The 12,376-nt window shown below is 56.0% G+C and overlaps 1 protein-coding gene across 1 annotated transcript; it reads right to left on the reverse strand.

Moving 5' to 3' along the window:
- Nucleotides 1–728: 728 nt before the first annotated feature.
- Nucleotides 729–8,757, reverse strand: NATD1 (N-acetyltransferase domain containing 1). Its single transcript, XM_054161303.1, has 3 exons — nt 8,655–8,757; nt 1,718–1,836; nt 729–967 (listed from the first exon to the last, which is right to left on the reverse strand). Exons 1-3 carry the CDS (start codon nt 8,749–8,751, stop codon nt 851–853), a joined length of 333 nt encoding a protein of 110 aa, XP_054017278.1. The 5' UTR covers nt 8,752–8,757; the 3' UTR covers nt 729–850.
- Between the last annotated feature and the right edge of the window lie 3,619 nt (nt 8,758–12,376).

Consider the following 12,376-nt stretch of genomic DNA (forward strand, 5'->3'; position numbering starts at 1 on the left):
CACACCAGCAGGGAGCAGCGACAGGAATGGTGGCCTACAACCCTGCAGGGGTGCCATGCTGGGACTGTGTACAGAAGGCTGAACAGGAGCTGACATCTCCAGGGAGCAGTGTCTGCGACTCAGCTGCCTTTCTTCCTCTGCACACTCATGCTGCAGATGTTCTGCCACGGCCCCTGTGGCCAAAGCCCTTCCTCACACGGCTCCTGCCTCTGGTCTCGAAGGTGTCACCATCCCAGCGCCTCCACGTCGGCTGTGGCAAAGCCCCCAAGGTGCCACCAGGGCCCACATGTTCTCATCTCTGCCTCACATGAGCTTGTGCAAGGCTGAGTGCCCAACAGATGCTACAGGGGCTGGGGCTCCCCCAGTTCCTCCCTCTGTCCCTCGAGTTCTAATTCACAGCATCTCCCCCAGCTGCTGCCAGAGGGGCTGCTGCTCCACAGCCACCCCTAAGCAATATCCCCCAGGGAGTTCACAGCTGTCACCAAGCAGAGGGGAGAAGATGAGGAGCAGATCCAAGTCACCCCTTGGTCTTGTGATAGTGTTGGGTGGAAACATCCTCCTCTGCCACCCTCTGGCTGGGGAAGAGCACCAGGGGGCACCAGGAGTGCCCAGAGCCAGCCTGGCCCAAGGGTCGCAGCCACACTGGCAGGTGGGCAGAGCGGGAGAGGTTGTGCTCACACTCATGCACCACACGGGGTTGTGCTCACACCCACATGGGAGCACTGGAAGAGGACAAAAGCCACACCCCAGGGGACTGTGAGCGTGGGAGAAGGCTTTCCTGAGACGGCAGAGAAGCGAAGGCCGCGTCGAACAGTCGGGGCAGGGGTGCTGGTGCCAGGGCAGTCCTGCTTTAAGGCTGCAAATGTTCCAGGTACTGGGGCAGAGGGTTCTCCTTGACGTACTTCTGGATGTACCAGCAAGTCAAGTGAGCCTTCAGGTCCTCCTGCACCACGAAGTCCAGGGCTGCCTGCAACCAACCAGAGAGGACAGATGGGTTACAACCAGCACACCTCCCACTCCACGCTCTCCTCTGGAGCCTCACAGGGGTCTGGACTCTTGTACTTCACAAGCAGCTGGGGCAGCTATCCTGCCACAGCCTCCACAGTGCTACAGGGTCCCCAGTTTGACCAGAGCTGTGCAGGGACTCCCCAGGTGACCCTCCAGCCTGGTGGATGCAGGTGACCCAGCCACATCATGTCAAGACTGCCTTTGTCACCCACTGACTGCCCTGGTTTATGAGGCCAGGGAGCAGCTGTAACCTCAAAGCACTGCCCCACAACCCCCACCATGACTGTGCTCATGGCTCTTCATCTCTCCCTGCACAGCTGTGGGCCCCAAAAGCAGGGCCCCAGACAGGAAAAAGAGCCTTGAAGCTTTGAGATAAGGGGGTGCAGCCCCCAGGAGAGGTGTGGCATCAGCCCGTGCAAGGTGGGCACAAGGGCTGCTCGCTGTGAGGAGCAAAGGGCCGAGCCTGAGCGAGCAGCTGGCCATGCTGGCACCTGCCCAGCCCCTCTCACTGCCAGAAATAGCAATGTCGGACCATGGATTGCCATCTGCCCAGCCAGCCACCCCCCACCTCCCACCAGGACACAGATGGTTCCCGTGGGACGTGCGTGCAGCACCGGTGCAATGGGGCCTTGCTTCAGGCAGGGTCTCCAGCCACAGCTGGGACAGGGCCAGCTGCTGCCTGGGGGGGAAGTGGGGGCTGAGGCCATACCTTTGCAAGGTGCTTGGCTATTCCTCTGCCTCGGTAGGCGTCCGGCACCTCCGTGTGCTGCAGGTCCACGATGCGCTTCCCCACGTACTCATAGAGCAGCACTGCCTTGTCGTGGCAACCTGGGGATGGAGAGAGGACTGAGGCCTGGGAGGTCCCCAGGCAGCAGTGGGCAGGCAGAGTGCTACCCCACAGGGTAGCCCCCACAGGGCCCCTTACACGCATGGCTGTGGCACTGGGTAGCGGGCGGCAGAAAGCTGCAGCAGAGATTTTGCCCTCGGTGACACTTGGATGTCCCTGTTGGTCCCTCCCGTGTGATGTGAGCAGAGGTGGACCTGCTGGGCTTTTCCAAGGCCCTGGGCCTTTTCAACCCAGCCCTGAATCGAGGGGCTGAGGTGCCAACACAACAGATTTAGGTAGGAAAGCAGGTGGCAGGGAGGGGTGGGATGCATCGAAAGGGGGAACAGTACCCAGCTGACCCAGGCAGCGGCCAACTCCTTTTCTCCCTGCAGCACGGTTTTTCTGTTGTGGCAGGGAAAACAGCACAAGATTTCTTGGCCTGGTAGTGCAGCATTTGGATTGAGAGGTTGTGGGGAAGATGCTGGGAGAGATGAACCCCACAGGAAGGTGCAGACAGGCGTGCAAGGGAGGGGTGTGCACGCACATTTACATGCACGCACACACAGAGAGAGGCTTCCTGTTGCAACACCCTGACCTTTCTCACAGCAGCTTAGTTACAGGGGGGAAAAAAGAGTTTCAGCAAACATGTAAAGCAGAGGAGAGCTCCTCACAGCCCTCCAGCTCCAGCTGCAGAAGCTGAGCTTCCATTTACTATGCAGAAGCAAGTATTTCATGTCCAGAGAGCCTCTGGCTTTCAAAGTGAGTTTCAACAATGCAAGCTTCCCACCAAATAAAATCATGGAAACCTTTCCTTTCACTGCAGTGGTTATTGGAGGCTGAAGGACTGCAAGGCCCACCTACATTTATTATGTGCTGTAGCTGAGCTCACTACACTTTATTTTCTTGCATTTCAGCTGACAACTCCAACCCAGTTCCCCTGACCCCTGCATTTGAGAGGCACTAGAAACGAACCCATTTGGATCCTGCGTTTCAAGAGAGGCAGCTCAAGCTTTTTGCTCCTGCTCCTTTTAGGCAGGGCCTCAATCCTGCATTGCATGGAAACCTTCACATTTCCAGCCTTTCATTCCTGCTGCTCTCTACCCACTTGTCCTTGTGCCAACATTGTTCTTGGGTGGGCATAAAGAATTTCCCTTGCTGCCAGCCCCCCCCCCCCCAAGTATTTACAGGCATCCATCCTGCCCCTCTCAGCCTCCAGTTCACCAAAGCCAAGCTCTTCTAGTCTCCCTACAGACCTCAGATCTCCCAGCCTGACTCAGGACAGATGGGTAATTTGGTGGGGAAGGGGCTGAAGGAGTGCTCACCTCTTCCCCAGTGCAGATGAAACCCTACAGCTCCATTTTAGAGGGGGATGTGGGGGGGGGTGTCTTTAAATGGTATGTAGTCCACCCCTCTCTGCAGTCAGCAGGGACACTTTCAACCAGGCTGAAATTGCTCAAAGCCCCATCCAACCTGACCTGGAATGGTTCCAGGGATGGGGCATTTACCACCTCTCTGGACAGCCTGAGCCAATCTTACCACCCTCATCATCAAAAAAAATCCCCACAAAATCTTCTTTACATCTACTCTGACTCTCCCCTCTTTTAGTCTCAAACCATCAGCCCTTGTCCTGGCACAGCAGCTGCTAAAAAGCCTGTCCCCATCTCTCTGTCACAACAGCTCCCCCCCCACACCCTTTAAATACTGAAATGCCACAATAAGGTCTCCCCATTTCAGTCTTGTGAGACACCATCCCACTTGGATTCTCCACCATCTGCTGCCAGGCTGTGTGCTTATGGCAGCCCTGCTTCCACAGCGATGCCAGCTCACAGCTCAGGTCCTGCAGGAACAGCCTCTCCTGGAAACTGAGATCCCTATCCCTCTGCTGAGCAAGGCTGAATGTGGCCAACAGCTCAAAGGGAGAGGAACAACCATCTGGGAGGAAAGCACACTTCCTTCAAACCCAGCTGCTCTGCACATCCTCTCCACACCATCTTCACTGGGGCCCAGAGCCTTTGGGAAAAGCCAGGTGAGCCAGGCTGTTCCTGGGCACCCCATGAGCATCTGTAGGCATAACCCTTCTTGTCCCATCAAAAGGCCTCCCCAGGGCTGGAGGGAAGAGATGAAGGGACCAGAGGAACCTCACTGCAGTAAGCCAGCCTTGCTGCTACCTTGGATCCAGGAGGTTGCTCCCAGCAAAGGGAACACTGCAGAGCTGGTGGGGCTGGAAGCAGCATTGACCCCTCACAGGAGCAGCTCAGCACCAGGTTGTGGTAACCCCCACAGAAAGAGAGGGCACACAGACAGAAAGAACACCAAAACATGGCTTAAGAGGGACACCACAAGCCAGCCTCCCGTCTGCCTGTCTGTCTCCTCTCCTTAGACTTCAGGCAGGGATTTTATCAGCCTGTACAGAGGGAGTCTGGCAAAACAAACCCAGGTCTCAGCCAGCCCAAGCAGTGCCCCATGAGCCTGCTCCTGGTGTTTGGCACCCAGACACTTCCCTTGGCTTCAAGGCCATCGAGAGTGAGGAAGTCTGAGTCAATGCAAATCAGCCCAGCAAGAAGAGGAGCAAGAGGAGGCTGCGATGGAAATGGCAGCACAGCTGCTCCCCAGCCTTCCCTCTCTGGAACCACAGGGTGCATGGGGAAGAGGAAGCTTTTCCAGGAGTGGGGTGAGAGACCAGGTCTGGCTCCCCATGGAGGGTTTCTACTGGGATCAATGGCACAGAGCTTTCACCCAAGCAGTGTGGACAGGATCCCTGTGTCACAGCTCAGTCACGTCACCAGACACGAGTCCCCAAGCCAGGCAGCTTGGGAGCCTTGGGGAAACAAGCAGCGAGCCCAGCCCCAGCCCTGAGCTGAGGAAGGGACATGGCAGGCATCCAGGAACACACAGGCACCCAGCTCCAGCCCATATTTGCTGATCCCCTCTACTGGGGCATGCACAGGCTAGCAAGGGGATGCTGCAGCACTGGAAGCACAGCAGGAACCGTCCCTCCAGCTCCAGGCCTTCTCCCGGTCCCTCTGTGCTGGCCCCAGCCCACAATACACCATTGTGTGCCTGGGACTGGAGCGGCACAAGGGCCCGGGCAGGGCTGGCTACCTGTGGCCAGTTTCTAAGCTTAGTAAGCTTTGGAGGCAGCCCCTGGGCTCCAGCCTGCTTGGGGCACAGCTGCAAAGCCGTTTTCTGAGAACAAAGGAGGGGAGAGCAGACACCAGCCCCATCTCCCACACTCAGGGAAACCCAGAGGCAGGCAGCAGCTCAGCTTCTGCTGGCTGCTGAGCCAAAAGGTGACCACTGAAAGCTGCCAGGAGGACGAGACGTCCTGAGCAGCTCACACATCCCGGGACGGAGCTCCCTGCACGCCACGGGCTGGCCCCGCTCCCACGGGAGGCACTGGCGTGTTACTAGGGAGAGAAAACACAGAGTACAACAGACGGCGCAGAGCGGGGACGGCGCAGCCGGCGCGGAGGGGCCGTGCTCGCAGCGGCGGCAGGGGCAGGGGCAGGCTGGTTCGCAGCAGTTTCCTGTTTAGGAGCTCACCCGAGATGGTTCTGGTGCGGAAGGAGAGCGGGGGTGCCTTGCTGCAGCGTACAGCAACCAGCTCGCTTTGTCCCCGCTGCTAACTCAGCAGCTTTCCTCTCCTGGAGGGCAGCTGCCCCAGCAGAAGAAAGCACCAAGGTACAACCTGCTCCAGTTTTCCTAATGAATCTGAGCCCGGACTCCTGACAAGGAGCTCCCGAGACTGAGATCAGCAGCAGGCAGAGTAGAAGCTTCCAGCCACTGGATCCTGGGGAGGTGTGGGAGGTTTGGGAAGCGTGGCATTGGATGAATGGGAGCACGGGTGCACAGGAAGCCCACACATCCCCGAGGAACCAGAGCTTCTTGGTGCCTGCACTGATCCCATCTCCTGACCAGAGAGCCTTATGTTTGATGGGCATCAGGAACTCCAACAGGCTGCTGCTGAAAGCGCTGTTCCCTTGCCCTGGGCAGCCGTGCCAGCAGCCAGACTGACTGTGGCGCTCCTTTGAGGTGGGATTCTCTTTGGGTTTCTTGTTTTGACCAGAAATTTTATCTCAAATCTAAAAAAAAAACCCACCCCAAACCAAACCCTCCCAACTATTCCTGGCAAAGCCAGCCTGTATGATTCCCACAGAAGCTTTTAGCTCTGACAAATTGATGTTTTCCAACAGAGTCTCTCCGCGGGGAGGTTTCTGGCTGGCTCGTGCTGTTAGTCACATCTTAACCGATTACAAATCCAGTTGGCCTTCTTTCTGCTCTCCTCTCAGAGGGATAACCAAGCTTGGTGAGGTCTGGTTATCATCAGCTTTACTTCCAGCCTCTCAATGCTTCTGCATGCAGGGTGCAAGGAGAAAGGGAACGTATTCAAAGCGAAGGAGCTCTCTCTGTGGAAGTTTTAGGAGCCACATTCAGCAATGAGGGGAGAGAAGAGCAATGAGCAGAGAAGGGAAAGTTGAGGCAGGCCATGAAATGCCAAACACAATTCATCTTCCCTGTGTACAAGGACAGAGTCACACAGGGGTGCAGGAGGGAGCACAGGATGATGCTGAACACAAACACTTTCACAACCAGTTCACAGCTTTTGCAGTGACTCAGGCCTCTTCTCACAGGGATTTCCACTCAACATCACGTTTTCTAGTCAACATCACCCTCCTGTAAACCACCACTGCAGCCCAGAGACCAGCTGTCACTGGAGACAAGCAAAGTCTGGCTCCTTGGTTCGCCTGTTTCCCCCAGAGCATCACCCACACACTCAGCATTTAGCTGAAACTAGGATCAAGACACCAGAGACAAGCTGGCCCTGGAGCCCACTGGCAAGCTGTGGGTTCACCCCACGAGGTTGCTGTTCCTCTTGTGCCACAGTGCAGTGAGAGGGGACAACAGTGCTCTCAGAGGGACATGCAGGTCACACTGATGCTAAAACCTGTGCCTGGCCCATTTGTTGTCGTTCCCCTGCCCTGCCCCAGCATTCAGCACCTGAGGCTCAGGGTGCCAGGAGTGGGAGTGATGAGGAGAGCAGCACAGGAAATAAACACCCTGCCACGCACTCCTAGAGACATTGTTATCTTCTGACCACTTTCCAGGGCCTGGCTGTTAGCAGCCAATGCCTGACAAGAAGGGGAGATGGATCACCTGCCCCACATGGATGTTAGTCAGCCCAGCAGCAGGAAGACTGTCACGGCAGGACGCTGCTCAGCTCGGTTTCCTTACTGGGGTTCAGTCTCCCTGAACTCACAAACACAATCCTGATCGTGGGAGATCCACCTACAACCCTGGGGAAGGCTGTGGATTCCCCAAGTTATGGTGGTCCCCTCCCACCAGGGATCCCACAGTTGATTCTCTCACTCTCAAAGCTCATCCTCACCAGATCCAGCTCATCTTCCCTCAGCCACCAAATGCTACCCAGCCCACAGTGTGGCTGGCAGAGGTTTTATTCAGCAAACCACCATAAAGAGATTCCATTTCCTTAATCACTGTTGGTCCTTAGCTCTCTCTCCCCTCTCCTTTTTTTTCTGCACACAGGAACTTTACCTCCAGCTGCAAGGCTGCCTTCCAGCCCTCACGATGGCAGCAGGGACAGCCATCACCTGGGACCTCGTTTGATCTCTCTCTAGCTGAAATAAGCAGCTGGTGAAATTGTTTTCTCCGCACCCAGCACGTACTTCTCCTCCTTCCTTGCTCCACCACTGTGGAGCCTCCAGCCTGCACTTTGTAATTAGTGGTTGAGGGGATAAAAAAAAAAAAAAAAAAGAAAAGAAAAGAAAAAAAAAAAAAAGAGGGAGGGACAGAAGACTCTAAAATAAAATCCAGCCTGTTCCTGTTGTTTTATTGTGAGTGCCTCCTACAGTCTGCACAGCTCCTGCACTGTCCATCTGAGTTGGGCTCGCTGAATATTTGGGGTTAACCATTGAGAGGAGGGCTGGAAAAGCACCAGCCTGCCAGACAGAAATTTCAGTGCCACCTCCTTCTTGTCTTCACTCCATCCAATACGTGACAGAGCTGTTGAGGGCTCACCATGGCACCACATCTCCACAGCCCTGCTCCCACAGATGCTTGATGGCAGCTTGGCTCCATGCTGTGGGTCCTACCCAACTAGGTGCCATTCATACCCACAAGGGGCTTCCCTGCAGGAATCCTGCCAGAAAAGCCACCCAGCACCTCCCAGACCGAGGAATGCCCCCCACAACAACTTGGTGCAGCACCCCCACGTCATCCAAAGGCATCTGATCCTGGGGGGCGAGCTAGTCCCCCCCCCCCAACCTGCTTCTGCAAGAAAGGGGCTCTACATAGCACCAACCAAGGGAACCAGGAGATCCCCCCAAGGCAGGAAGAGAGGCAGGAAGTAAGGGGGGGGGGCATCAGCAGGAACCAGAGGCACAGGGGGCTCAGCGGGGTGGAGGGGGGGCATGGTGGAGCACATTGAGTGCTGTGGGACACTGTGGTACAGGGAAGGCTGGGGCGGATAGGGAAGCAGAGGAAAAAGGAGGGGAGGGGGGAAAAGAGGAGGAAGACGGGGGGGGGAAATAGCAGGGAGAAAAACGGGTGGAATTCGGGGAGGCGAAGAAGGGGGAAAATCGAGGAGGAAGAGAAGGGCAAATCCGGAGGAAGAGAAGGGGAAACGAGGGGAAATCGGAGGGGGCACATGAGGGGGGGATCGGGGGGGGGGGGGGGCAATCGAGGAGGGGGGGATCTGTAGGCTTGCAGGTATTGGGGAAGCTGAGACCTCTCAGAGAGGTAGAGACAAGGGCAATGGGGTAGCAGAGAAGGTACCGAGGAGCCCCACGCCGCCGTCCCTTACCGTTCAGCCGCACGGTAAACTGCCTTCGCTTCCGATCGTGCTCCACTTGGATGGGGCAGCCCTGCTCCAGGAGGCCGAGCGGCGCCGAGTGCGCCATGGCCGAGCCGAGCGGAGCCGAGCGGAGCCGTACGCGGCACACGGAACGGCGGATGGCGTGGCGGAACCCCGCGCAGGGGAGCGGCGGCGGGAGCGGCGGCGGGGCCGGGCCGGGCCGTGGCGGCGGGAGCCGCGGGGCTGCCACCGGCGCGCGGCCGCAGGAAACCAGCTGTGCGCCACGTGCCCGCCGGGCAGCCAATGGCGGCGCCGCCGTTTTGTTTTGGTACGGCCGCCCGGCTCTTAAAGGGACCGCGCACCGCCAGCCAGCCGCGGGGCCCGGCGCCCCCGAGTGGGCGCGGGGTGCGCCTCGAGCGCAGTCACTGCCCGTGCGGCACTACTGAGCTGTACCGGCCCTGTACTGCTGTACTGGTCCTCTACTGGAGTGCATAGATGTGGTGCTGAGCATCATGGTTCAGCACCCTGGAACAGCTGGAGAATGGTTGGTACTGGTCCTCTACCGGAAGGCATAGATGTGGTGCTGAGCACCACGGTTCAGCACCCTGGAACAGCTGGAGAATGGTTGGTACTGGTCCTCTACCGGAAGGCATAGATGTGGTGCTGAGCACCACGGTTCAGCACCCTGGAACAGCTGGAGAATGGTTGGTACTGATCCTCTACTGGAAGGCATAGATGTGGTGCTGAGCACCATGGTTCAGCACCCTGGAACAGCTGGAGAATGGTTGGTAGTGGTCCTCTACTGGAAGGCATAGATGTGGTGCTGAGCACCACGGTTCAGCACCCTGGAACAGCTGGAGAATGGTTGGTAGTGGTCCTCTACTGGAAGGCATAGATGTGGTGCTGAGCACCACGGTTCAGCACCCTGGAACAGCTGGAGAATGGTTGGTAGTGGTCCTCTACCGGAAGGCATAGATGTGGTGCTGAGCACCACGGTTCAGCACCCTGGAACAGCTGGAGAATGGTTGGTAGTGGTCCTCTACCGGAAGGCATAGATGTGGTGCTGAGTAGAGGGATTGGATTAGATGACCTTTAATTGTCTGTTCCAACACAAACCAATCTGTGATTTGTGAAGGGTCTGGAGAGCAGGGACCTGGGGTTGTTTAGCCTGGAGAAAATGAGGCTCAGGGGACACCTTCTCACTCCCTACAATTCACTGAAAGAAGGTCAGAGCCAGGTGGGGGTTGGTCTCTTCTCCCACACAACAAGGGATGGGACCAGAGAAAATGCCCTCAAGTTGTACCAGGGGAGGTTTAGGTTGGATATTAGAAGAAACTTCTCCACTGAAAGGGTTTCTCAAACACTGGAACAGGCTGCCCAGGGGGGTGGTTGAATCCCCATCCCTGGAGCTGTTTAAAAGACACAGAGATGTGGTGCTGAGGGACATGGTTTAGCACCAGACTTGGCAGAATTAGGTAATGGCTGGACTCGATGATCTTGAAGGCCTTTTCCAACTGACACAATTCTATGGTACTGGCCAGGCTGCATGTCCTGGTTTCACTGGGCTGGAGTCACGAGAGCAGTGTGCAGGAAAATTGCATTTTTGAGAAGCAGGCAGCTCTGGATGTGGTGAGAGCCCAGCTGATAAGAGGCTTTGTTTCCATTGGTGGCCAGCCGTGGTATGTGAGGCTCTACAGCAATCAAGGTCTTCAGCAGTTTTGAGTTATGCAAGTGCTGTGCTGTTACTGCCTTGCTGCACTGGAGCTGAACCCGTCCACTGGTGCTGTGCTGGTACTCTGAGCTGACACTGTGGGTGTCCCTGTGCAAATTCTCTGCCCCCCATACAGGATTTGGCCCTTTCCTGGGGCAGGGGGTCCGTTGGTTGCCTCTGCAGCATGGCAAACGCTGGAAAGCATCACAACCCTCATCAGGGTGTCCATGCTGCAGATGTGTTGTTTAGTCTGGAGAAGAGGAGGCTCAGAGGAGACCTTATTGCCATCTACAACTACCTGAAGGGAGGTTGTAGCCAGGTGGGGGTTGGTCTCTTCTCCCAGGCAGCCTGTGACAGAACGAGAGGACACAGTCTCAAGCTGCAGCAGGGGAGGTTTAGGCTGGATGCTAGGAAGAAATTCTTCCCAGCAAGAGAGATTGGCCATTGGGATGTGCTGCCCAGGGAGGTGGTGGAGTCACCATCACTGGAAGTGTTTAAAAAGAGCCTGGATGAGGCACTTAGTGCCATGGTTTAGTTGATTAGATGGTGTTGGGGGATAGGTTAGACTTGATGATCTCAAAGGTTTTTTCCAACTTGGTTAATTCTGTGTTCTATAGTGTTTGAGGTGCTTGTCCCAGCAGTCCCAAAAGCAACAGAAACCTTCTGCGCCAGCTGTCACAGGACCCCCAAGATGCCTAGTGGGGGGGATATGCCTTAATCACTGTTTGTGGGATGGTTGCACTATATCCTCAAAACCAGAGGCACTTAAGCATCTGGAAGGAGGTTTCCCTGCCCATGGGTTGGAACTTAGATGATCTTTAAGCCATTCTATGATTCTACACACCACGCTGTGTACATCAGGGTCTGCTTGATAACCTCAGTGTATCAACCATGTGCAAAACCTGGGGAGGAAGGAAGGGAGGGGAGGGGGGGTGTGTCTCCAAGCCCATGGAGCTGTAGGAGCAACACCCTGATAGATCTGAACCAAAAGCTCTTGGAGGTAGGAGCTGAGCCTGTCCAAGGTGTCTGCACAACTGCTGTGCAGCAGGCAGGCTGCTGGCTGCCTGTACAACAGGAAAAACAACAACACCTAGAATTAACCTGCAACTTGGAATAGCTCACCAGCAGCTACTCTGCACCTAAATACCATCTCGTGGAGCTTGCCCTTTGTTTACTCATCCTTTTGTCTCCTGCTCCTCGAGTGTGAGTCCATCAGCTGATTAATTCACCAGGCTACTCAATTTGTTTGGTTTGTGCTGCTCCATTGGCTGATGATGGAGCTGAGCTGGATGCTGGCATTGTGCCCACTGGGGGTCATGTTCTGGTCCTGTCCAGCACAGGCACCCACAGCACTCAGAGGCCTGCAGAAACAGCTATCTGCTAGGAGAAAGGCATTTGTTACCCTTCCCCTCCTCCTCCATGCAAGGGTAGAAACTGCCAGTGGTGAGATGATAGAATCATTGAATTGTCAGGGCTGGAAGGGACCTCAAGGATCAGCCAGTTCCAACCCCCCTGCTGTGGCCAGGGACACCTCACACTAGATCAGGTTGCTCACTGCCACATCCAGCCTGGCCTTCAAAACCTCCAGGGATGAGGCTTCCACCACCTCCCTGGGCAACCTGTGCCAGTCTCTCACCACCCTCCTGGGGAAGAATTTCTTCCTAACATCCACTCTGAATCTGCCCATTTCTAGTTTTGCTCCATTCCCCCCAGTCCTATCACTCCCTGACAGCCTCAAAAGTCCCTCCCCAGCTTTCTTGTAGCCCCCTTCAGATACTGGAAGGCCACAATTAGGTTTCCTCAGAGCCTTCTCTTCTCCAGACTGAACAGCCCTAGAGATGTTTTGCTTCTGTTCAAAAAACCTGTAGACATGGCACTTCAGGACATGGTTTAATGGCCATGGTGGTGTTGGGTTGACAGCTGGGCTCAATGATCTTAGAGGTCTGTTCCAACTGAAAGAATTCTGTGATTCTGTGTGGTGGAGTCACCATCCCTGTAGGTGTTCATAAAGAGTTTTATG

Source organism: Dryobates pubescens, chromosome 4 (genome assembly GCF_014839835.1).
Source record: "Dryobates pubescens isolate bDryPub1 chromosome 4, bDryPub1.pri, whole genome shotgun sequence".
In the NCBI taxonomy this organism is placed as follows: domain Eukaryota; kingdom Metazoa; phylum Chordata; class Aves; order Piciformes; family Picidae; genus Dryobates; species Dryobates pubescens.